General features: G+C 37.9%; 1 protein-coding gene across 1 annotated transcript in view; it reads left to right on the forward strand.

Moving 5' to 3' along the window:
* Nucleotides 1–27,707, forward strand: part of LOC134802582 (uncharacterized) — a 115,443-nt gene that overhangs the window by 41,898 nt on the left and 45,838 nt on the right. Inside the window, exon 4 of the mRNA XM_063775218.1 lies at nt 4,106–4,206. Within this exon, the coding sequence (XP_063631288.1) occupies nt 4,106–4,206 (101 nt within the window). The remainder of the gene's footprint in view (nt 1–4,105; nt 4,207–27,707) is intronic.

Consider the following 27,707-nt stretch of genomic DNA (forward strand, 5'->3'; position numbering starts at 1 on the left):
ATAACCAACGATATAATATCCTATATGCTGAAATCTGGAATTTAATTGCGACATCAAGTCCGCCAGATATAACCAGCAAAATGAGAAAGATTCAAACTACGAATACCAGGACTCTACATAGTAGCAATTAGCCAAAAATTGAATTAACAAAAAAAAAGTGGCAGCATAAGTTGGCTGCTTTTCATTGTTATGTGCATAGAATGTTGACTGTGCCTCTTTCTGATGAACACTATCAGTTTGAATTAAATAATATTTATCACTTAGCAGTTTCAAATAGTTACGATAAGTCTGTTGTGGATGGTATCATCAGAAAAAAGCGGAATAGTATAGTCAACACGATGTTGTATGCGGCACGATCCTCTGAACCGGTTAAGAAATATCAAGCGAGCATAACTTATGTTGGCAAGTTGTCTGATGCAATTTACAAAATTTTAAAGTCTAACGACATTCCTGTGACCTTTAAGACAAATAACACTTTGCACTCAAAGCTTTGCAATGGCAAAGATAAGATCGAGAATGGGAAAAAGTCTGGAGTTTATAAGCTTACCTGTGACGATTGCAATAATGTGTATGTGGGGCAAACGGGCCGTAATTTCACTACTAGGTATGAAGAGCATGTTGCGTCATATAGACATAACCATCCAGAAAAATCCAATTTTGCAAAGCACTTATTAGTAGTGTCCGACCGAAGGTTCGGTTTCGGTTTCGGCCAGTTTCGGCCAAAAAATCATGTTTCGGCTGTAGCTTCGGTTTCGGCCAAAAAACGGCCGAACCTTTCGGCCGGGCCGAAACTTACGAAATGGTACTTCGGACAAAGACCAAAAGTTGGAGAATAAGTAGGACAACAATATTAATACATATCTACATATACTGATTCATGTATAGGTACAGAAATTAATTGGTTTATTATAAAACACAATTCCACTAATGAGAGCGCCACTGGACGGTCGACGCAGTCTTAAGAGGCTGTCAATACCTATAACGCGCACACTGTCTAATTGTATCGGCGTGAATGAGATAGCACTGTCGCACGTAGCCGTTGGCCGAGTATCAGCTCGGCCCGAGTCGAACGATGTCTTTTTCGCTCTTATTCAGTCATTTTTAGGGTTCCGTACCTCAAAAGGAAAAAAACGGAACCCTTATAGGATCACTCGTGCGTCTGTGTGTCTGTCCGTCTGTCACAGGCTATTTTCTCGGAAACTACTGGCCCAATTAAGTTGAAGTTTGGCACACATATGTAAATTAGTGACCCAAAGATGGACATATTGTTTTTATAATTTTAAAATACATACGTTCGAAGTTATTTAAGAAAATAGCCCAGAAATGACCATCCCCCCCCCCCCCTTTTATCTCCGAAACTACTGGGTCCAAAATTTTGAAAAAAATACACAAAATAGTTCTTTACCTATAGATGACAGGAAAACCTATTAGAAATGTGCAGTCAAGCGTGAGTCGGACTTATGTACGGAACCCTAGAAACGCGAGTCTGACTCGCACTTGGCCGGTTTTTCTATCTACCTCTAATGGCAAATTTTAAGCGAGGCTAAAGGCTACGCTCAACCTCAATGTTTATTTTCTCAATAGTTAATATTTTGCGAAGCTGAACAGCTGACTATTGATTAAAACGAAGAAAAAACCCTTAAAAGTGTCCCCAGTACAGTTTTTCATATGAATGCTCGACCTTAGCCTCACTTTTTACCTCAATTTACCATTGGTTTGTGTTCCACATGTCCTCTACTTCAGCTTAGCCTTTGGCCTCGCTGCGCCATGCTCCGCCTGCGGTCTCGCTTTTTAATACAATGGACATTGGTTGGAGTCTGTGCTTAACTACTTATCCTGAAGCCTGAAGCACGGCTTTGACTTCGCATGAAAGTTCGCCTCACTGGGGCACTTCGGACTTTTAGGCCCAGGTGTAGATCGGTACCCGGCCTTGCGATATTGTTAACAAAAAATTTCGCGCTCGTTGCGCTCGCGTTTTTGGTTGGTTTTTTGGTTGACCCTGTATCTACATGTTAGTTTGACTGGTGAATGAATAGAGTTAGACCAAGAAAATTCTGCAATGATTTTGATAGCATACGCAGTGCTACTAGTGCAAATGTTATTTTATACGTCATAATTTCATAGAATTTTGACGTTTAAAGTAACACTTGCACTGCATGTGCTATCAAAATCGTTGCAGAATTATCTTGGTCTCACTCTAGTAATTTTCTTAAAAAACTGCTTAAGTAACATCAATTTCAAGGACATTGGGTGTTGACAGCCCCATAATATGTGTGTAAAAGCGGTTTTATGTCATTTTTTCAACGATTTTAACAAGTCTACAAAAGTTTCGGGTTCGGTTTCGGTTTCGGCCGAAACTAGAGCCAAAGCCGAACATTCGGTTTCGGTTTCGGTTTCGGCAAAAAAACATGTTTCGGTCGGACACTACTTATTAGACACAGGCCACATTTTATCTGAGAATCATTCTTTTGATATTTTACATGTTTGCGAAAAGGGATTGCGTTTGGGTGTTCTGGAACAACTGGAAATAATTAGGTACAATAATAGGGGGATGATTCTTAACGAACAATTGAATGTTGCGTCATCGCCGTTATTACGAATTTTTCCATCTCACTCACACTTGCACAGTAGGGGGAATGGTCAAGGTATAAATATGGCCGACCATTCTAGACAGGTCATTCCGTTGCCGGGCGTCAGACCGTCAACAAACTCCTGAGGATGCCTCGTAGAGAGGCGAAACACGTGTCGAGTATTATTCTTTTGGTGGTGGTTTGTTATATTTATTTGCGTATTTATTTCTGCGGTGGGAACATTAATTGCATGTAAATAATACGCAAGTAAGTATAACGGGTTAGCACTGATTGACTAGCACGTTATCTTTTCGCGGATTAGCAATGTAATATTTTGGTTTTAATTAGTAAATAGTATTTATAAGTTTAGAAATAATTTAGCTATTAAAGAAATAATTTGCATGACTTACTAAAGTCTGAATGTACGCTCACTTAACCATTGTAACACCACAATTGTACCTAGTTACTACATTTAAAGCAAATAAATTACTATTACTAAAAAGACATGATACTAAATAGAGTCTACAAAATCCCTATAGGTAAGTTGTTAAAACAGCTTTTGCTATGAAATTATCGGCTTATTTATTTTCTTTTCCTTTTGTAAGAATTTGATATGTTTTCTGAAAGAATTATCTGTACGATTTCATGTACACATCTGTTTTTTTATCATATTTCTATAAATTATATACTTACTGAGTATAATTGCATGAGTTCTATAGTAATATAAATTGTATTTTTTTCTTATTTATTCGTAATGCATGTTATAAGATGTAATAATGTTTTGAAAAGATGTGTCCCGCCGAGTTTTTTGCCGGTCCCGTATTGGGATACCCTCCTCCAATTGAGGGGGGATTTAAATCTTCTCGAGGCAGAGGTGTAGGGTTAGAGCCGGGATAGCTTTATTTGACGTTCATAAGCGCATTGTAATATGCCTACTTGAATAAACTATTTTTATCTTATCTTATCTTATCTCTTTCCGCATTTAAATAAGTAAGATCCCCACGTTACAGGCCGTGTACTGCCTCTTGGAATGCTAATTTCTTTAAATAAATATATTGATCTTTTTTATATTTCATTTTGAGAATAAACACTCCAGACTAATAGATGACTCACATTAGACCGAGCCGTGACCGGGCCGGAGCTTCCGGCGCTTACTTTTCTATGACATGACAGGCGATCACGTGATGCTTTCCATAGAAAACTATGCGCCGGAAGCTCCGGCCCGGCCACGGCCCGGTCTAACGTGAGTCATCCTTAATTCTGTCTACTAAAAATCTAATGTGTGGCTGTCTGAGGTTTTCAGTGAATGTTATAACACGCTGTGTACTGGTATTATGTCGCTGATTAATGAATCGCATAGAGTTAGACCACGACTAACCTGCAACAATAGCGCACGCAGTGCAAGTGTTATTTTAAACGTCAATTAGGTATCTATGAAATTATGACGTATAAATAACACTTGCACTACGTACCTATGCTATAAAAATCGTTGCAGCCTTTTATTGGTCTAGCTCTAACAGTGTATTATTTTATAGGGTTGGGGTTGTATGTACATTTGATCCGACAGACTCGGTTTACCAAGAAATTGATAAGTGCTCAATGGAGAAGATAAACTGCATCGGCGGCGGCGTCGCGGGTACGTACTAACACTCGCTCGACTCACTGTTAGCAGGCGAAGTAAACATGCACTCCTCACGTCCAAAATAAGCTTCATGCATGAATTTTTTGAAAGAATGCGATTGAATCTACTACCCGTAAAATTATTTTTTTTACAAATAAACCTGATATATATTCGTCTGGCACTCTTAAATATAGTCTTCCTCATCGTTTTCAATGACGGCGACCCTAAATAAACATTATGGACGTTGCCTAGCGTGAGCTCTTAAGGTCTCTGCCCACTACACCGTATCATACCATGACCGTAGTAGGAACGTGTCAGGACTGTCAGGCAAAAAAATATTCTTTGTATTAAAAAGTATGAGACTATGCCCACTAGCCCGTTCCGACACCGACCATACCCGTCGCGTGCCATGCACGGACCGTCAAAAATTGTCGGCGAGGATATTTTGCCGGTGCCGAAACGCTCCGTGCACGGCAGGCAACGTTGCCAGAACGGTGCGTGCAGGCGGCGAAACGGTGAGCGTACGGTTTATGTAACGGTGCTAGCGCTTGCAAATATTCGAAACTTTCAGGTATTCGAATATTCGAATAATTATTCGAATATTAAAAAAAAATAAGAAAAGGAACGAAAAATCGGTTTATTATCGTTTTATTCAAAAGCTTTTTTCACATATTGCTAAAATTAATGATATTTTGCAGAAATCCACTTATTGACTAGATTTTATCATCCTACTCTGAAATACCCACGTTTATAAAAGCAAGTAAGTACCTAAAACGCAAAAATTAGACATTTTCAATATTTCTTGATAAAACTTTTTATTATAAATGCGTCGTTGCGTGAATTAATATAACTTTAACCATCCAAACACGTATGTAAGAGAGAAAACATTTTAGGAGGTAATCACTAATCATTTTCTGATTTAAATTAACTTCTTGTCGTTAAGAAGCCTGTAAAATGGCCTTTAATTCCATTGTATTTTGAATCTTTATTGACTTTATTAGTCTTGGCAAGTTTAGTTTTGATTCCTAATGGTCGGCTGTTATATAATAAGTTATATAATTGGTATTGGAATATTTAAGGGAAAAAGTTGGCTGACTACGGGTGTCCCGGAATCCAGGACAATTTACACTTCGATAGCTATAAAAATTGGGAGCAACGAAAAAGCCGGGCTTCACACAGAGCATTTAATGACAACTGATCTAAAAACAAAAGGTAAAACAAAATACCATAAAAACATAGACAAAATGTATAAAAAGTATAAATAACACATAAAACCTCAAATTAGTCCTCGACATCATCCCCCCCGTGTAGCAAGGCTACACAACTTCTTCGTGCAGTCGAGCTAACTTTCTGGCGGGCCTCCTTAATAGGCCCCCTTTTGTGGCCACGTCAGCCACTCTGACAATTCCATCTCTGCCCGGGAACACTTCCACTATACGGCCTATAGGCCAAACACCTCTAGGCAGGTCGGGGTCAACTACGAGGACAACGTCGTCTATTTTTAAATTGTAATACTGCCTTCCGTAGTTTCTTCTCGGCTTCAGACTGGGCAGGTATTCTTTGAGCCACCTGGTCCAAAAGTGCTCGGACAGTCGTAGAACTTTTTGCCACTCCTTTCTTGACGAAAATACACCATCGTCTAAAACGGCCGGTAGCTGCTGCGGTGAAGAGGTACCAATCAAGAAATGGGACGGAGTCAGGCTTTCATACTCTCTGTTCTCAGTAACGTAGGTTAATGGCCGCGAGTTTACTAGCGCCTCTGCCTCTAGGAGAAGAGTATGGAGTAGTTCCTCTCTGGGAGCCCTTTCCTTTAGAGTCACAAGGAGTGCTGTCTTAACTGTCTTTACAAGTCTCTCCCAACAACCACCCATGAATGGTGACGCCGGAGGAATGAAGCACCACTCTATGCGTTTGCTGGCAGCAAAGTCTTGCACAGCGTCGCTGTAAAATTCGCACAGCTGTCTGTTGGCTCCAACAAAGCATGTCCCGTTATCCGAAAGTATCTTATTCGGGAGTCCTCGACGTGCAGCAAAACGACGTATGCTCATGATTGCGGAATCTGCTGATAGACTAGCAACAATTTCCAGGTGCACTGCTCGTGTCGTCATGCAGGTAAAGAGGGCTATCCAACGTTTTTCTCGTCGACGGCCGATTGACACTTCGACTGGGCCGAAATAATCTAGCCCGGTGTTTGTGAACGGGCGTTTGTGGTGTTCCAGGCGCACATACATCTGGTATGTTGCCGGTTGGTGGGATGTGGGGCGTTGCTTTACGCTTTATACAGTAGGCACATTTTCGGGAAACCATGCGCACTTCGCTACGGCATCGGAGTATCCAAAATCTTTGTTTAAGCTCGTTAATCACCAGCTCGTTGAAGGCGTGTGCAGCTTCGACGTGGTAGTGCCGTATGAGAAGACGAACAGCTGGGTGACGGCCATCAAGAATAATAGGTGATGCAGTGGCGTAGTCAACGTTCTTCATGTGCTTTATACGACTGTCCAGTCTGAGGAGGCCATCTTCATCAATAATCGGGCAGAGAGGATTCAATTTGCTCGACTTGGGCAAGGGCTTAGCTTCTCGAAGCAAGGCAAATTCTTCGCCGAACAAATCGGTCTGCGTCTGTCGAAGAATGGCAATTTCGGCCTTCTGCATCTCTGCGGCGGACAGTGGTGGAAGCTTAGAAGGGTTAGTTTTGTTTTTGGAATTTGGATTGTCATGTGCCAAAAGGGAACGAAACTTATTGATGCACTGAAATATACGTGCAGTTGTACGAACCAGGCGTAACCATTCACTAAAACGTGAGGGATCTGGCACAACCGATGAAGGCTTGTCCAGATTGATGAGTCCTACATGCGTCTTAGAGGGTTTTAACTCCTCCAAGACGGATGTAGTTTCAGGTGTCGATGGTTCTTTGGGCCATTCGCTGAACGGCAGTAATAAGAAATCAGGTCCAGAGAACCACCGCGATAAATCGACGTCACGATCTTTTAATCTAGTCGCGTCATCCGCTACATTCAAACCACCTGGTACGAATTTCCAGTTGGTAACTTTGGTGATTTCGGTGATTTCGCCCACACGATTCGCGACAAATGGTTTGAATGTCCGTGCATCACTACGGATCCAACTTAGTACTGTGGTCGAATCAGACCAAAAGTAGATCGCATCAGGTTTTATATCGTGACCGATGCATACCGTATTGGCGAATCGGGAAGCTATCAGGCTAGCTTGGAGTTCAAGTCGTGGTATAGACGTAGGTTTCAAAGGACTCAGTCGGGCCTTTCCACCAATGAGAGACAGCTTTACGGAACCGCTCGTTAATGTAAAGCGCCAATATGCGACGCACGCGTATGCCTCCTCGCTGGCGTCTGCAAATATATGGAGCTGTCTGTCACGAATAATATCATCTGGAAACCCACATCTGTACCAGCGCGGAATTTGACGCATGTAATCGTAGCAAGTTGTTGAGACCAAGCTCGCCACTTTTGAACGGCATGTGATTGCAGCTCAGTGTCCCAATCAATACCAGTTCGCCATGTCTGCTGGAATAAAATACGACCTTGAATAACCAGAGGAGTCAAGAGACCGAGGGGGTCGTACACGCACATCAGGTAAGACAATACCTTTCGTTTTGTTAATTTGTCTTGGTCAGGTATGGGAGAACCAGTACGAAAACTAAAGGTATCGCTCTTTGGATGCCATATAAGTCCTAAAGTCCTAACAAAACCTTCAGGCCCTACATGTATATCTTCAACTACAGGAGCTCGTAAGTCTTCTGGTACGGCCGCAAGTGCAGCGGGTACGTTAGAGACCCAACCACGCATCTCCATGCCTGCCGCTTTGTGAACCGTTATTATGTCAGCTGCAAGTTGCGCAGCTTCTTGGACACTGTCAAGACTTCCTAAATAATCATCCATGTAATGATCACGAACGATAGCCTTTGCGGCGGCCGGGTAAGATCTTTGCAATTCCTGAGCGTTACGATTTTTTATGTATAAAGCAGTACAGGGGCTGCATACAGCACCGAAGATAACGGAAGTCATTCTGTATTCTTTTAATTCACAGTGAGGGCCATGCCTCCAAAGAAAACGTAAAGCGTCACGATCTTCCGGCCTAATCCTAATTTGTGGAAACATTTCTTTCACGTCAGCTGTCATCGCAACATGACCTTCACGAAAACGGAACAATATGTGTAGCAGTGGTTGCAGGAGATCAGGCCCCGGGAGCAGGAGTGAATTCAAACTAACTCCCGAATTCTTTGCGGCTGCGTCATGGACTACGCGCAGTTTTCGTTTTTGAGGGTGTATTACAGGAAAATGGGGTAAATACCAACGTAAACATTTGTGTGTAACGCTTGTGTTTATTTTATCATGGTATGTTTCCTTTGGACACTCTTCAGTGTAACCTTTTGACATCATGTTATCGATAAAGGCACAATAATCTTTTTTGAGGTTAAGCCATGCGCCTTTCCAAACCGTGGAACCTAGAAAGCGCTTGAGGATAACTGTCAGGTGTGTTTGGAATATCATTACGCCATAATAGACCTACTTCGAACCTACCTGATGGCAAACGTTTGCCGCTGGATTCTAAAACCTCTAAAGCGTGTTTATCTTCGTTAGAGTACACATTTTCAGACTTAGAAATACCTATGGCATCAAGGCGAAAATAATCTTTCACAAGTTCGTCCATGGTGGTATTGGTGGTGTCACTAGCACTATTTTTGCTTGAAATGTGATTTATAAAATAGACGGGTTTAGACCAAATGTTGGATTTGCCGTGTAATACCCAACCTAAAGCTGTACGTGTGGCAATCGGATCGGTTTGGGCACCTTCCCTAAGCTCACGGCAGATAGTGAGATACCAATGTTCTGCGCCAAGCAAGACTTTAGGTGTAGCTTCCGATATTGAAAGAACGTCCGCTAAATCAGCCAAGTGTAAATATTTCATAATGTCGCTTTGGTTGACAGTTTGTGTGAACAGTGACAATGAGTTTACGGCCTTAGCGTTGTTAACCGTGAACGTTTCAGAACATTGTTTACCTTTTATTGAAAAGCTAACATGTTGGATGGGTCTGTGTACTGACATTCCACAGGCTCCGTCAACCTGATTGACTGCATGGGGCCAGTCGCTCCAATGTGGCGTGCCACCTCCCAGTCGATCATAGTTGACATGGAACCGTCATCAAGTAACGCATATGTGTCATATTTTCCATGAGGTCCACTTACTTCAATCGGAACGACTCTTAAAAACACTTGAGATTCTGGACTTGACATTTCATCGTTTGAGTGTGATCCAGTGACGTTAGAAATTGTAACAGTTTTATCAATGTTTTTGTGTTCGATAACATCGCAGGAGGAAGACGGAGACTCTCTGGCAGCATTGACTACGTGAGGCGTCGCTGCTGAATGTAGCAATGGGTGATGAAAACGCTCGCACCCGTCGACACCACATCGACCGATCCTGCATGACTTCCACCGATGTGCTTTAGATACCAGACACTTAGAACATATCTTTGCTTCACGCAACCAAATCCATTTGTCATCTAAAGATAGTGACTTAAATTCCTCACACTCCGTAAGTTTATGTTTATTGTTACAGTAATGACATAGTTCATTATTGGTGTTACGCACAGATGTCACATGAATATTTTCACTTCGTGTAGGTTTGTGTGCAAAATTATTGTTGCCGACTGTACTATGTCGCCTACCTGACTCTGATATAATGGCACCATTTCGCCTACCTAAACCTGAAGTAAAGGTGCCGGTTTGCCTACCTAACTCTGGCATAAATGTGCCAGACCGCCTACCTAAATCAGGCATAACAGTGCCAGGTCGTCGGGCGTAATCAGGTATTAAACCGTAACGATTGTGTTTTATAGCCTCAATATCAAGAAACTCAGACAGTAATTGAATTTTAGGCACAGATCGGTCACTTTTGTACGCAAATTCTTTCCACTGACTGTACAATATCGGTGTCAGTTTGGCTAACACACTATGAAACAGCTCTACCGAATAAATATGCTCTATCTGATCTAAGTTTCTAATTACTGCTATACAATTGCGCAATCTACAAGCAAAGTTGGTAAGGTCTCTTTGATCAAAGCTTAGCTTTGGGAGATTCCGCACGAGAGTAATCTCGTGTAGCACGATCATTTCAGGGAGCGCGAACGTCTGCTCCAGCACGTCGAGCACTTGCTCGGGCCGCTCCGCCGTGTACAGCAACCACGACACGCTCTCCAGGGCCGCGCCGCGCAGCGCACCGCTCAAACGCACAAGATTTTCTGTAGGCGTACACAAATGTTGAGTATCGCGGTAAATGCGTTTAAACATTAACCATTCCGTAGTCTTACCGCTAAAGGAAGTAAGCTGTAGTTTATGCGAGCACCTTTGAGAATAAAAATAAGGCTCGGGCTGATTTGACGGCAACTGACATTGTTTGTTATTTGAGTTGTCAAGCAACGGCATTGATGTCAGTGCCTTATTATTATTGCTCGTAGAGGTTTGCAATAAATTTGAATTGTCATTTATTAGTATTTGAAATGTCACGGGTTTTCTGTAGACATCGCGATGCATTTCATGATTTTCAGGATTAAGATGTACCACTGAGTTTTCATGATTGCGATGCGACGCAATCATATCATTTGTGTTAGGATTTTGACGTGTGGTATCTCGTTCTTGAGAGAAATATGGGTTGATAGGGTTTACATTATTTTGTTGAATATAATTAGGTTCTAAACCTAAGTTTCTCTCGCGAACGTGAACCGTAGTAGAGTCTGCGCCCGTAGGCGGGATATTTATTAGCGCCGCATCGGCGTTGTTGTCAGCGGGACGACGGCTTCTTTGGCTGACGTCGCGGACCCACGATGCAGTACGTGAATAAGATTGACTGACCGTATGAGTGTTGGATCGTCCATCCGCTTCTTGGGTTGCCAGTCTTGCCTCTATTTCGAGCTCTTCCACTTGCTTAGCTTGTTCGAAGAGCTTACGTTCGAAGTCAAGCCGCTGGCGTGCGACCTCCTGGTCGCGGTGTAGTTGCAGTAGCGCCTGCTCACGTTCAAATAGCTGCTGTTCACGCTCCAGGCTGCGACGCGCCAATTGGGCCTCCTCGTTCAACCTCAGTGCCTTTATTGTGGCTGATGAACGAGAAGACGACACACGCGACCTGTTACTGGGAGAAACAACATTAATGTGTTCAGCACTATTTACACGACACTGGCGAGGCGTCTCGGGGGCCTCGGGGTCTTTGGAGACGTAGGGTGCGGGCGTATCAGTGGTACCGGTCGTAACGGTGTCCAACTTTGTGGGCTGACCGGACCCACCCGCAGCCGACGCTCCGGGCTCCTGGGGGCCTTTGAAAACGTGGGGTGCGGGCATAACAGTGGTACCGGCCGAAACCTCTGTGAACTTGGCACCCGACCTTGACCAATTTTTTATTTATATTTTTTTTCTTATAGTATTTTGTTTGTAGTTAATTGTAGTTAAAAGGATTTTATTTGTAGTTGCCCCAAAAAAAAGTTATGGGGGTGAAAAAAATCCCAGCACCCCACTTTTGAAATCTTATACTTTTATTGTTGATACTGGCTTAGAATCGTTTGTAGTTGATTGTAGTTCCTTTATTTTCATTTGTAGTAGCCAAAAAACCCCAAAAAATAAAAAAAAATAAAAACGCCTTAAGAGCCCGTTGATGTCTTTTCCCGATAAAGAGCTTTTTCATGAAATTAAAGACGAGAGCGCCTTCATGTCAAGTAACGACCAAGCCGTAGTACTACTGTTTGACCAAGATGTTGGCTTTATACAGTTAGAGCTTATAAAGTTAGGACTTACAGAGTAAAAGCTTTGGTACTTACTACGGGATCTGATAACTTTTTAGTATAAAAGATTTACGCGCCTAGTCTTGGCAACACTTTACTTTTATGATCGATTCTGGTACAGAATCGTTTGTAGTTGATTGTAGTTCTTTCCTTTTCATTAATAAAAGCCTTACAACGGAAGAACAATTTATTTCACTACGAGAGCGCGTTGATGCCTTTTACAAGGAATGGACTAAATGAAATAAAAACTTAATCAATCCTTCACTTACTTGATTGATAATTGCTCAGAATCGTTTGTAGTTATTTGTAGTTCTTTTCATTTCTTTCGTAGTTGCTAAATAACCCAAAAAAATTGATTTGATTTCAGTACGAGAGCTTTTTCCATGACAATACAATAAAAAGTGAATATTTTGGAAAATTCGACACTTTAATGATTGATTCTTGTTCAGAATCGTTTGTAGTTATTTGTAGTTCTTTTCTTTTCATTTGTAGTTGCCAAATTACCCCAAAAAATTTGATTTGATTTCACCACGAAAGCTTTTTCCATGACAATTGAATAAAACGAGAAAATTTTGGAAAATTCGACACTTTAATGATTGATTCTTGTTCAGAATCGTTTGTAGTTATTTGTAGTTCTTTTCATTTCTTTCGTAGTTGCCAAATTACCCCAAAAAATTTGATTTGATTTCACTACGAAAGCTTTTTCCATGACAATTCAATAATAAGTGAAAATTTTGGAAAATTCGACTTTTAAATGATTGATTCTTGTTCAGAATCGTTTGTAGTTATTTGTAGTTGTTTTCATTTCTTTCGTAGTTGCCAAAAGACCCCAAAAAAATTGATTTGATTTCACTACGAAAGCTTTTTCCATGACAATACAATAATAAGTGAAAATTTTGGGAAATTCGACAATGTCATGATTGATTCTTGTTGAGAATCGTTTGTAGTTATTTGTAGTTCTTTTCATTTCTTTCGTAGTTGCCAAAGTACCCCAAAAAATTTGATTTGATTTCACTACGAAAGCTTTTTCCATGACAATTCAATAATAAGTAAAAATTTTGGAAAATTCGACTTTTAAATGATTGATTCTTGTTCAGAATCGTTTGTAGTTATTTGTAGTTCTTTTAATTTCTTTCGTAGTTGCCAAATGACCCCAAAAAAATTGATTTGATTTCACTACGAAAGCTTTTTCCATGACAATACAATAATAAGTGAAAATTTTGGGAAATTCGACAATGTCATGATTGATTCTTGTTCAGAATCGTTTGTAGTTATTTGTAGTTCTTTTAATTTCTTTCGTAGTTGCCAAATGACCCCAAAAAATTTGATTTGATTTCACTACGAAAGCTTTTTCCATGACAATACAATAATAAGTGAAAATTTTGGAAAATTCGACTTTTAAATGATTGATTCTTGTTCAGAATCGTTTGTAGTTATTTGTAGTTCTTTTAATTTCTTTCGTAGTTGCCAAATGACCCCAAAAAATTTGATTGGATTTCACTACGAAAGCTTTTTCCATGACAATACAATAATAAGTGAAAATTTTGGGAAATTCGACAATGTCATGATTGATTCTTGTTCAGAATCGTTTGTAGTAATTTGTAGTTCATTTAATTTCTTTCGTAGTTGCCAAATGACCCCAAAAAATTTGATTTGATTTCACTACGAAAGCTTTTTCCATGACAATACAATAATAAGTGAAAATTTTGGAAAATTCGACTTTTAACTGATTGATTCTTGTTCAGAATCGTTTGTAGTTATTTGTAGTTCTTTTAATTTCTTCCGTAGTTGCCAAATGACCCCAAAAAATTTGATTTGATTTCACTACGAAAGCTTTTTCCATGACAATACAATAATAAGTGAAAATTTTGGGAAATTCGACAATGTCATGATTGATTCTTGTTCAGAATCGTTTGTAGTTATTTGTAGTTCTTTTCTTTTCGTTTGTAGTTTCCAGATAACCCCAAAAAATTGATTTGATTTCACTACGTGAGTTTTTTCCATGACATTTCAATAATAAGTGAATATTTTGGAAAATTCGACACTTTAATGATTGATTCTTGTTCAGAATCGTTTGTAGTTATTTGTAGTTCTTTTCTTTTCGTTTGTAATTGCCAAACTACCCCAAAATAATAAATAATATTTAAGTGCCAAAGCTCTCTCATAAAAAAAAAATTGAAAATCTTGGAAAATTCGACATTTTCATAATTGAGTCTGGTACAGAATCGTTTGTATTTGATTGTAGTTCTTTACTTTTTCTTAATACAAGCCTAATAACGAGAGAAAAAATAATTTGATTACGAGAGCGCGTTGATGTCTTTTACAAGGAATGGACTTAGAGAAAAAAAAACTGGATCAATCCTACACTTCCTTGATTGATTCTTGTTCAGAATCGTTTGTAGTTATTTGTAGTTCTTTTAATTTCTTCCGTAGTTGCCAAATGACCCCAAAAAATTTGATTTGATTTCACTACGAAAGCTTTTTCCATGACAATACAATAATAAGTGAAAATTTTGGGAAATTCGACAATGTCATGATTGATTATTGTTCAGAATCGTTTGTAGTTATTTGTAGTTCTTTTCATTTCTTTCGTAGCTACCAAATAACCCCAAAAAAATTGATTTGATTTCACTACGAGAGCTTTTTCCATGACAATTCAATAATAAGTGAAAATTTTGGAAAATTCGACTTTTAAATGATTGATTCTTGTTCAGAATCGTTTGTAGTTATTTGTAGTTCTTTTCATTTCTTTCGTAGTTGCCAAATGACCCCAAAAAAATTGATTTGATTTCACCACGAAAGCTTTTTCCATGACAATACAATAATAAGTGAAAATTTTGGGAAATTCGACAATGTCATGATTGATTCTTGTTCAGAATCGTTTGTAGTTATTTGTAGTTCTTTTGTTTTCGTTTGTAGTTTCCAGATAACCCCAAAAAATTGATTTGATTTCACTACGAGAGTTTTTTCCATGACATTTCAATAATAAGTGAATATTTTGGAAAATTCGACACTTTAATGATTGATTCTTGTTCAGAATCGTTTGTAGTTATTTGTAGTTCTTTTCTTTTCGTTTGTAATTGCCAAACTACCCCAAAATAATAAATAATATTTAAGTGCCAAAGCTCTCTCATAAAAAAAAAATTGAAAATCTTCGAAAATTCGACATTTTCATAATTGAGTCTGGTACAGAATCGTTTGTATTTGATTGTAGTTCTTTACTTTTTCTCAATACAAGCCTAATAACGAGAGAAAAAATAATTTCATTACGAGAGCGCGTTGATGTCTTTTACAAGGAATGGACTTAGAGAACAAAAAACTTGATCAAACCTACACTTCCTTGATTGATTCTTGTTCAGAATCGTTTGTAGTTATTTGTAGTTCTTTTCATTTCTTTCGTAGTTGCGTGATAACCCCAAAAAAAAATATTTTATTTCACTATGAGAGCTTTTTCCATGACAATTGAATAAAACGAGAAAGTTTTGGAAAATTCGACACTTTAATGATTGATTCTTGTTCAGAATCGTTTGTAGTTATTTGTATTTCTTTTCATTTCTTTCGTAACTGCCAAATTACCCCAAAAAAATTGATTTGATTTCACTACGAAAGCTTTTTCCATGACAATTCAATAATAAGTGATAAATTCGGAAAATTCAACACTTTAATGATTGATTCTTGTTCAGAATCGTTTGTAGTTATTTGTAGTTCTTTTCATTTCTTTCGTAGCTACCAAATAACCCCAAAAAAATTGATTTGATTTCACTACGAGAGCTTTTTCCATGACAATTCAATAATAAGTGAAAATTTTGGAAAACTCGACTTTTAAATGATTGATTCTTGTTCAGAATCGTTTGTAGTTATTTGTAGTTCTTTTCATTTCTTTCGTAGTTGCCAAATGACCCCAAAAAAATTGATTTGATTTCACCACGAAAGCTTTTTCCATGACAATACAATAATAAGTGAAAATTTTGGGAAATTCGACAATGTCATGATTGATTCTTGTTCAGAATCGTTTGTAGTTATTTGTAGTTCTTTTGTTTTCGTTTGTAGTTTCCAGATAACCCCAAAAAATTGATTTGATTTCACTACGAGAGCTTTTTCCATGATAATTCAATAATAAGTGAAAATTTTGGTAAATTCGACACTTTAATGATTGATTCTTGTTCAGAATCGTTTGTAGTTATTTGTAATTCTTTTCATTTCTTTCGTAGTTGCCAAATAACCCCAAAAAAATTGATTTCATTTCACTACGAGAACTTTTTCCATGACATTTCAATAATAAGTGAATATTTTTGAAAATTCGACACTTTATTGATTGATTCTTGTTCAGAATCGTTTGTAGTTATTTGTAGTACTTTTCTTTTCGTTTGTAATTGCCAAACTACCCCAAAATAATAAATAATATTTAAGTGCCAAAGCTCTCTCATAAAAAAAAAATTTGAAAATCTTGGAAAATTCGACATTTTCATAATTGAGTCTGGTACAGAATCGTTTGTATTTGATTGTAGTTCTTTACTTTTTCTCAATACAAGCCTAATAACGAGGAAAAAATAATTTCATTACGAGAGCGCGTTGATGTCTTTTACAAGGAATGGACTTAGAGAACAAAAAACTTGATCAAACCTACACTTCCTTGATTGATTCTTGTTCAGAATCGTTTGTAGTTATTTGTAGTTCTTTTCATTTCTTTCGTAGTTGCGTGATAACCCAAAAAAAAATTATTTGATTTCACTATGAGAGCTTTTTCCATGACAATTGAATAAAACGAGAAAATTTTGGAAAATTCGACACTTTAATGATTGATTCTTGTTCAGAATCGTTTGTAGTTATTTGTAGTTCTTTTCATTTCTTTCGTAGTTGCCAAATTACCCCAAAAAATTTGATTTGATTTCACTACGAAAGCTTTTTCCATGACAATTCAATAATAAGTGAAAATTTTGGAAAATTCGACTTTTAAATGATTGATTCTTGTTCAGAATCGTTTGTAGTTATTTGTAGTTCTTTTCATTTCTTTCGTAGTTGCCAAATGACCCCAAAAAATTTGATTTGATTTCACTACGAAAGCTTTTTCCATGACAATACAATAATAAGTGAAAATTTTGGGAAATTCGACAATGTCATGATTGATTCTTGTTCAGAATCGTTTGTAGTTATTTGTAGTTCTTTTCATTTCTTTCGTAGTTGCCAAATTACCCCAAAAAATTTGATTTGATTTCACTACGAAAGCTTTTTCCATGACAATTCAATAATAAGTAAAAATTTTGGAAAATTCGACTTTTAAATGATTGATTCTTGTTCAGAATCGTTTGTAGTTATTTGTAGTTCTTTTAATTTCTTTCGTAGTTGCCAAATGACCCCAAAAAAATTGATTTGATTTCACTACGAAAGCTTTTTCCATGACAATACAATAATAAGTGAAAATTTTGGGAAATTCGACAATGTCATGATTGATTCTTGTTCAGAATCGTTTGTAGTTCTTTTCATTTCTTTCGTAGTTGCCAAATTACCCCAAAAAATTTGATTTGATTTCACTACGAAAGCTTTTTCCATGACAATTCAATAATAAGTGAAAATTTTGGAAAATTCGACTTTTAAATGATTGATTCTTGTTCAGAATCGTTTGTAGTTATTTGTAGTTCTTTTCATTTCTTTCGTAGTTGCCAAATGACCCCAAAAAAATTGATTTGATTTCACTACGAAAGCTTTTTCCATGACAATACAATAATAACTGAAAATTTTGGGAAATTCGACAATGTCATGATTGATTCTTGTTCAGAATCGTTTGTAGTTATTTGTAGTTCATTTAATTTCTTTCGTAGTTGCCAAATGACCCCAAAAAATTTGATTTGATTTCACTACGAAAGCTTTTTCCATGACAATACAATAATAAGTGAAAATTTTGGGAAATTCGACAATGTCATGATTGATTCTTGTTCAGAATCGTTTGTAGTTATTTGTAGTTCTTTTCTTTTCGTTTGTAGTTTCCAGATAACCCCAAAAAATTGATTTGATTTCACTACGTGAGTTTTTTCCATGACATTTCAATAATAAGTGAATATTTTGGAAAATTCGACACTTTAATGATTGATTCTTGTTCAGAATCGTTTGTAGTTATTTGTAGTTCTTTTCTTTTCGTTTGTAATTGCCAAACTACCCCAAAATAATAAATAATATTTAAGTGCCAAAGCTCTCTCATAAAAAAAAATTGAAAATCTTGGAAAATTCGACATTTTCATAATTGAGTCTGGTACAGAATCGTTTGTATTTGATTGTAGTTCTTTACTTTTTCTTAATACAAGCCTAATAACGAGAGAAAAAATAATTTGATTACGAGAGCGCGTTGATGTTTTTTACAAGGAATGGACTTAGAGAAAAAAAACTGGATCAATCCTACACTTCCTTGATTGATTCTTGTTCAGAATCGTTTGTAGTTATTTGTAGTTCTTTTCATTTCTTTCGTAACTGCCAAATTACCCCAAAAAATTTGATTTGATTTCACTACGAAAGCTTTTTCCATGACAATTCAATAATAAGTGATAAATTTGGAAAATTCAACACTTTAATGATTGATTCTTGTTCAGAATCGTTTGTAGTTATTTGTAGTTCTTTTCATTTCTTTCGTAGTTGCCAAATTACCCCAAAAAATTTGATTTGATTTCACTACGAAAGCTTTTTCCATGACAATTCAATAATAAGTAAAAATTTTGGAAAATTCGACTTTTAAATGATTGATTCTTGTTCAGAATCGTTTGTAGTTATTTGTAGTTCTTTTAATTTCTTTCGTAGTTGCCAAATGACCCCAAAAAAATTGATTTGATTTCACTACGAAAGCTTTTTCCATGACAATACAATAATAAGTGAAAATTTTGGGAAATTCGACAATGTCATGATTGATTCTTGTTCAGAATCGTTTGTAGTTCTTTTCATTTCTTTCGTAGTTGCCAAATTACCCCAAAAAATTTGATTTGATTTCACTACGAAAGCTTTTTCCATGACAATTCAATAATAAGTGAAAATTTTGGAAAATTCGACTTTTAAATGATTGATTCTTGTTCAGAATCGTTTGTAGTTATTTGTAGTTCTTTTCATTTCTTTCGTAGTTGCCAAATGACCCCAAAAAAATTGATTTGATTTCACTACGAAAGCTTTTTCCATGACAATACAATAATAACTGAAAATTTTGGGAAATTCGACAATGTCATGATTGATTCTTGTTCAGAATCGTTTGTAGTTATTTGTAGTTCATTTAATTTCTTTCGTAGTTGCCAAATGACCCCAAAAAATTTGATTTGATTTCACTACGAAAGCTTTTTCCATGACAATACAATAATAAGTGAAAATTTTGGGAAATTCGACAATGTCATGATTGATTCTTGTTCAGAATCGTTTGTAGTTATTTGTAGTTCTTTTCTTTTCGTTTGTAGTTTCCAGATAACCCCAAAAAATTGATTTGATTTCACTACGTGAGTTTTTTCCATGACATTTCAATAATAAGTGAATATTTTGGAAAATTCGACACTTTAATGATTGATTCTTGTTCAGAATCGTTTGTAGTTATTTGTAGTTCTTTTCTTTTCGTTTGTAATTGCCAAACTACCCCAAAATAATAAATAATATTTAAGTGCCAAAGCTCTCTCATAAAAAAAAAATTGAAAATCTTGGAAAATTCGACATTTTCATAATTGAGTCTGGTACAGAATCGTTTGTATTTGATTGTAGTTCTTTACTTTTTCTTAATACAAGCCTAATAACGAGAGAAAAAATAATTTGATTACGAGAGCGCGTTGATGTCTTTTACAAGGAATGGACTTAGAGAAAAAAAAACTGGATCAATCCTACACTTCCTTGATTGATTCTTGTTCAGAATCGTTTGTAGTTATTTGTAGTTCTTTTCATTTCTTTCGTAACTGCCAAATTACCCCAAAAAATTTGATATGATTTCACTACGAAAGCTTTTTCCATGACAATTCAATAATAAGTGATAAATTTGGAAAATTCAACACTTTAATGATTGATTATTGTTCAGAATCGTTTGTAGTTATTTGTAGTTCTTTTCATTTCTTTCGTAGCTACCAAATAACCCCAAAAAAATTGATTTGATTTCACTACGAGAGCATTTTCCATGACAATACAATAATAAGTGAAAATTTTGGAAAATTCGACTTTTAAATGATTGATTCTTGTTCAGAATCGTTTGTAGTTATTTGTAGTTCGTTACATTTCTTTCGTAGTTGCCAAATGACCCCAAAATAATTGATTTGATTTCACCACGAAAGCTTTTTCCATGACAATACAATAATAAGTGAAAATTTTGGGAAATTCGACAATGTCATGATTGATTCTTGTTCAGAATCGTTTGTAGTTATTTGTAGTTCTTTTGTTTTCGTTTGTAGTTTCCAGATAACCCCAAAAAATTGATTTGATTTCACTACGAGAGCTTTTTCCATGACAATTCAATAATAAGTGAAAATTTTGGTAAATTCGACACTTTAATGATTGATTCTTGTTCAGAATCGTTTGTAGTTATTTGTAGTTCTTTTCATTTCTTTCGTAGTTGCTAAATAACCCCAAAAAATTTGATTTGATTTCACTACGAGAGCTTTTTCCATGACAATACAATACAGTATCTGATTCTGTGCAATTTCCGTATAAAATAATACCGTACGCCATGAGAGATTGAAAATAGAAGTAGTATATTTTTAACAGCACATTTTTTGAAATAATTGACTTTAGTTTGCGCTTCGCGTATATAGCACTACGAGTACTAAGCCTTTCGCACAAGTTGTTAATGTGTTCTTTCCATTTTAGTTTTGCGTCACCGGTAAATGCAAGGAATCACGGCTCACAGCACACGAATCACAGCTTGGAAGTGGAATCTGTATTTGTGGAATATTCATAGCCGAAAAAAGCATTACTTATATTGGATTTTGTGACGTTGAGGATGAGGCCGTTCGCTGAGAACCACTCATGAAGTTGGCTGCACGTATTTGCTATTTTTTCCTCGAGCTGCGAGTACGTATGCGCCTTCACTACCGAGGTGGTGTCATCAGAGAACAACACCATCTTGCCATCATCAACAGAGGAAGGGAGATCGTTGAAGAATATTTAAAAAAAGGGTATTTCAAAGCACGGAGCCTTGGGGTATAACGTTTTTGCCCTTAATTTTGACCTCGACTGTCTGCCGTCTGTTTTGAAGGAACGGTTTAAATAATTTTTGGGTGTTATATACAAAGAGAATTATAACTATTTAGGTAACAACAGCCGGTCTTATCGCTAAAAAGCGATATCTTCCAGACAACCTTCATAGTACTCATACATACACCCATTAATAACGAATAACGAACATCACGATCACATTAATTTATGATTATTTATTGGCATTCCATTTTGACGTTTATTTAGTATACTTTACTCGTAAAAGTAGTCTTTTGACACGCCTGATGTGTTTACGCCAACCATTGATTTGTGACGTGGACGATTCAATAAAAATCTAAGTCAAAGGAAAGTGTGAGAATTTAGCAAAACGTTTGCAGCCCAAATTGTAATTTCTAAAATATTATGTTAATCATAAAAAAATGTTTTAGAGTTGAAGCAAAAAAAAAAAACATTCTCACTTTCCGTGTAGGGGAGATAGGTACCTAACTTTTTTTTTCAAATTTTTATGTTATGTAACCGACTTATAATTACATCCATGCCAAAGGATCATGCCGAATTTGGCCTACGATTCGATAAACATGCTATATATACGATAAATTTAATCATATATTAGATTACAACGGGCACTATTTAGTACCGAAAATATGTAAAAGAGTAATGAAACCAAATCAATATATCCCACGCGATTTACATAGAATCAATGACATTTTATTAATGGACGTCCAGAGCCAAACAAAAAAGTATGACAGCAAAATACATTTCTACGATGTTCCTGTCGATGCTAATAACAGTAATAACGCTCACTTATTGCGCTAATGTTCTTCAAAAGTGAATAGCGAACGAATATGGAACGAATGGAGTCGCTATGGATTGTGTTTTCATATTAATTATTTGATATTTATTTGATACAATACCGTATGAAATCTAGAAGACCATCATTCACAATTAGCTTTCACCGGCCTACCCATTGAAGTCGTTTCATCACCAATTAAAAACAAATACCACGACCATAATTATTAATTTCTGATTATTTTTGTCGTTTATTTAATATTCAGGACTATTTGAGGTTGACGGCCAAGCAGGGTTCGAAGGGATAATTTCCGACGTCCGAACATAGAATAGAACATGAACATTGTGCTGTTCTTGAAATTTTCTCTTACAAACTTGCTCAACTTTTAATTTTATATCATTATGTTCCTCCCATTTGCCCGTCACGCGTTTTACTATTGCAAAATAGTGTTTGTATGTATGTATAATCATCGATACCAATTTGTAAGTCAATCCTTCGTAAACTAGCTTATCCGGGATCTCTTGTATACTAAACCGTTTACGACAGTCTGGATAACCAAGTCGAGTAGCCAACAAATCGTTTCTGACATCTTCGACGTCAATTACGAGATGACGCCCCGTGGAGAGAGATTTTTCCACCCGGTCACTATGGCACCGCGAGCACGCTGTGGTACCAAATTTGGCGGCGTTCACTGCGTCCTGCAGCCCTGCGTATCCGCGCTGGTATATAGGGACTGGATTTATGGTTATTATCGGAATACACTCGTTTTGTGACGACGAACACGATAAACATTTTATTGAGTTTTGAATTGAAGGCACGTCATTTAAAATATAATTTCGCATTAAATGTTGAACATTTATGGTGCAGTCAATAAAACCATCATCAATTTTTTTCGTGGCACTGAGGATTAGTGCCCGCGTTTCATACAATTTGGCCGTGACACCCCTATTTATCAGTGTCTTTAGAAACTGGCCCACGGAGGGATTGAGGGCATCAATGATGTAGTTGGAGTATGAATCATAATCATGGCATGCAGCAAGCATGCATTGCATTGCCGAATCAAATGCGCATGTGTTTTGAATGAGTAAAGATTTGCCGGCTACCTTTACAGGTGCCAATCGGCTACCGTTAGACAGTAAAGGTAGCCGAGCACTTATTCGAGGTCCTTTATGTACAATATCTATATCTGGAAAAGGTTCTAAATATTTTCCCCTTTTCTTTTTTTTCGCGGGAGGTTCCTTGTCAAAATTACTGCTTTTATTTAGCCCCCTCCAATCCTCCTCTTCTTTCAAACACTGCGCTATTTTCACACTCTCGTTTGATTGGGGTGTGTTTGTTGGATCGCCGACCAATTCCGTTGTTGGTGATGTTGGTGTCAGTACACCAGTCGCGTCTATAGAATCTTCTTTTATTTCTTTGAGAGATACAAGATATTTGTCTGAAGATTTCGTTTCAGTAGGTTTTTCCTTTTTCGGGGCGTTCAAAAGGTTACACGTGCCCTCCAAGGACCGAAGATGTGTGACTAAAAATTTGTCGACACGAATCGATTTGGCCTTTAAAAAGACCAGATTTTTCAGCTCTCGAAAGTACTCCTCGCTTCGAGCTGAAGTGGCAACAAGTTCTTGCGACTCGTGTTCCGACCCTCCGACCATTACAGCCGTCCACAATACAAAATGTTTGAACAATTTTAAGAAACGCGGACAGAAATCAGGACAGTGGTAGGGATTCAATCGACCGTCCTTCAGATTCTCAGCGCTTAGGCTGTCCAATTCAATATTTGTTATTATTTCACTAATAACGCTGTTGCGATCAAACACCTCTGTATCCTCAACACCTACGCAGAGTTCTTCGTACTCGTCAGGACCTTGAGCGTCGGCAAAGTCGCCCGTGTCTTGGGGAAGATTGAAGTGTTTCAACTTATTGACAAGTCTGGAACTTGCAGCGAAACAGAGACTTTCTTTGTCCTCTATGTCTTCGTGCGTTGAGCGAGCCACGATCAGAACGTCAGTACACATTTGAATTGCCTCTTCTACGTCGGTAAGTGTACTCAAAAGACCAACACAACGTACAAAGAAATCTTTTTTCAGCGAATTTTTCTGATAGCAGTCCCATCGAGTAACTAATTTCACTAAATGTGCAATATCTATGCGAATTAGACATTGCGGGCGTTGAAGTAGAAACTTGCCCGAATTTCTGTCGACGACGAGACATTCTTCCACATAGGTTCGAAGGTCCTTATTATTGAATGCTAATGAAACAGCATTCAACAATGCCAGTGAGTAGTCAGTGACTACTTGACTGGGAGATGAGCCTCCACAGCGTAGCCACTCTCGAATCCAGTAAGTAAGGGTGTTTGTGTCGTGCTTCTCCGATAACATTTGGAAAAGCGGAAGAATTTTTTTCCTGAAACCACAGACAGCCTGATATAGAAATATAGGTCTTTTTGAGTCGTCAGGTCGCTGAATTTGCTTAACTAGACTGCCTGTTGCGTCCAAGCTAATTTGGCCGGTGTCGTCTTCCTTTAAAAACTTCTTCCAAAGAAAGAGCTGGGTCTGGGTCCAGTACATCAGATAGAATTTATCTAGGGCTATCTCGTGAATCGACCCGCAGAACTCTGGGCCGTACTTAAGCTCCCACAAAGAAGCTATAGCGGAATTCACTTTAAATAGCCCCAACTCTTTGTCTCGAGTTTCCTGTTTAGCTTTGCGAGCTACATCTTCCGTTGGAATATTGGCTGGAACAACGTCGCCGAAATCCATTAATTTGCGAGCTTCATCGCGCCGCCATGCGTACGTGGATTTACCTTGAAGCTCTTTACCTATCCGCGATCGCTTTTCCCCTCTGATTTGGCGTTTTTTTATGTGTGGTACCCCACGAGAATCGAAGGTCGACACATAGACGGGTAGGCCTTCGCCGTCAGCGGGCTCGTTCGGGCAATAAATATGAATATTGGACCCGCATTCCGAACAGTTGCCCTTTATAGATAAGTATATTTCGCCCGGATTGATATTTATTTTAGCGTTTTTAAACGAAAACGGGCAAGGCAATTTCAGGTTCTTCCAAATGAGATCATATATGGTGTCTGTCCACCCCTCTGCGAGTACGTAATACGCCCGATCTTTGTAATGTACCACCTGACGTTTCAGAGAGCTCCATTCGTCCTGCGATATCACGAATGATTGGCGCAAAACGGGCAAAGAGCAATTCGTTTTTCCTGTGGACCAATTGAGATCGCTCGGACTCTCCAAATTAGTTGTGTCGGAACTTTTCGTCACATCATCACCTGGCGATTTTATAGCATCTTCTACTATACCGTGTATTCTATTGAAAACTCCGTTTCTATTTTGTGACAGATACACGTAAATGTAATTTTTAGACATTTTACCCTGCATCGCAGCGGCCGCGTCTGCCCAAACAATGTGTGCCCATGGCAATAAATCCCCATTTTCATCAACAAATTTGAAAATTTTTAACGCCTCGTAAACCTCGTCCGGTGAATTCGCCGTTGGGCGAGGCATTATTATAGTAAACTATAATAAGCAAAAACAGAGACATTCATATAACGAATAATTAATTATATTTGCCGGTGAACGGCTCAACGAAACGAAACGAATGATTTTATTTGCCGGTGAACGGCTCAACGAGGAAAAAAGTATAATTTTATTTGCCGGTGAACGGCTCAACGTAGAGAAAAGTATTAAGTAATTATATTTGCCGGTGAACGGCTCAACGAAGCGAAAAGTATTAAGTAATTATATTTGCCGGTGAACGGCTCGACGAAGAGAAAAGTACAAGTAATTATATTGGCCGGTGAACGGCTCGACGAAAAGAAAAGTATTAAGTAATTATATTTGCTGGTGAACGGCTCAACGAAGAGAAAACTACAAGTAATTATATTTGCCGGTGAACGGCTCGACGTAGAATCAGAAGCCAAGTAAAGCCAACTGTATCCAAACAATTAGCGAATCGAGGTCCAAAAACAAGCCAGGGTCAATATGAGGCAAATCACAACAGTCCAAGATGAATAACAAAGGTCGTGGGAAGTTTCCGAGAGCGGATAGTAATAGGTAAGTTAGGGAGCAGTAGCGACAACAACGAGGTGTAGTGCGCGACTGAATGCTTTCTGCGTTGCTATCATCCTAAATCGTTGTATACTAATTGCATGTCCTTAAACCAAGTATAATTGGCTATCTGTGAAAAGGGGCGGAGTTAAGCTCTAACAATGAAACAATTACTTACCTAGAATGAAACAATAACCAATAGGTTGAAATTTTGACATACAGGCAGGCAAGTACATACTCTCATTAAAATAACAATAAGAATTTACATACTTTTCACAGATAGCCAATTATACTTGGTTTAAGGACATGCAATTAGTATACAACGATTTAGGATGATAGCAACGCAGAAAGCATTCAGTCGCGCACTACACCTCGTTGTTGTCGCTACTGCTCCCTAACTTACCTATTACTATCCGCTCTTGGAAACTTCCCACGACCTTTGTTATTCATCTTGGACTGTTGTGATTTGCCTCATATTGACCCTGGCTTGTTTTTGGACCTCGATTCGCTAATTGTTTGGATACAGTTGGCTTTACTTGGCTTCTGATTCTACGTCGAGCCGTTCACCGGCAAATATAATTACTTGTAGTTTTCTCTTCGTTGAGCCGTTCACCAGCAAATATAATTACTTAATACTTTTCTTTTCGTCGAGCCGTTCACCGGCCAATATAATTACTTGTACTTTTCTCTTCGTCGAGCCGTTCACCGGCAAATATAATTACTTAATACTTTTCGCTTCGTTGAGCCGTTCACCGGCAAATATAATTACTTAATACTTTTCTCTACGTTGAGCCGTTCACCGGCAAATAAAATTATACTTTTTTCCTCGTTGAGCCGTTCACCGGCAAATAAAATCATTCGTTTCGTTTCGTTGAGCCGTTCACCGGCAAATATAATTAATTATTCGTTATATGAATGTCTCTGTTTTTGCTTATTATAGTTTACTATAATAATGCCTCGCCCAACGGCGAATTCACCGGACGAGGTTTACGAGGCGTTAAAAATTTTCAAATTTGTTGATGAAAATGGGGATTTATTGCCATGGGCACACATTGTTTGGGCAGACGCGGCCGCTGCGATGCAGGGTAAAATGTCTAAAAATTACATTTACGTGTATCTGTCACAAAATAGAAACGGAGTTTTCAATAGAATACACGGTATAGTAGAAGATGCTATAAAATCGCCAGGTGATGATGTGACGAAAAGTTCCGACACAACTAATTTGGAGAGTCCGAGCGATCTCAATTGGTCCACAGGAAAAACGAATTGCTCTTTGCCCGTTTTGCGCCAATCATTCGTGATATCGCAGGACGAATGGAGCTCTCTGAAACGTCAGGTGGTACATTACAAAGATCGGGCGTATTACGTACTCGCAGAGGGGTGGACAGACACCATATATGATCTCATTTGGAAGAACCTGAAATTGCCTTGCCCGTTTTCGTTTAAAAACGCTAAAATAAATATCAATCCGGGCGAAATATACTTATCTATAAAGGGCAACTGTTCGGAATGCGGGTCCAATATTCATATTTATTGCCCGAACGAGCCCGCTGACGGCGAAGGCCTACCCGTCTATGTGTCGACCTTCGATTCTCGTGGGGTACCACACATAAAAAAACGCCAAATCAGAGGGGAAAAGCGATCGCGGATAGGTAAAGAGCTTCAAGGTAAATCCACGTACGCATGGCGGCGCGATGAAGCT

Source organism: Cydia splendana, chromosome 25 (assembly GCF_910591565.1).
Source record: "Cydia splendana chromosome 25, ilCydSple1.2, whole genome shotgun sequence".
In the NCBI taxonomy this organism is placed as follows: Eukaryota; Metazoa; Arthropoda; class Insecta; order Lepidoptera; family Tortricidae; genus Cydia; species Cydia splendana.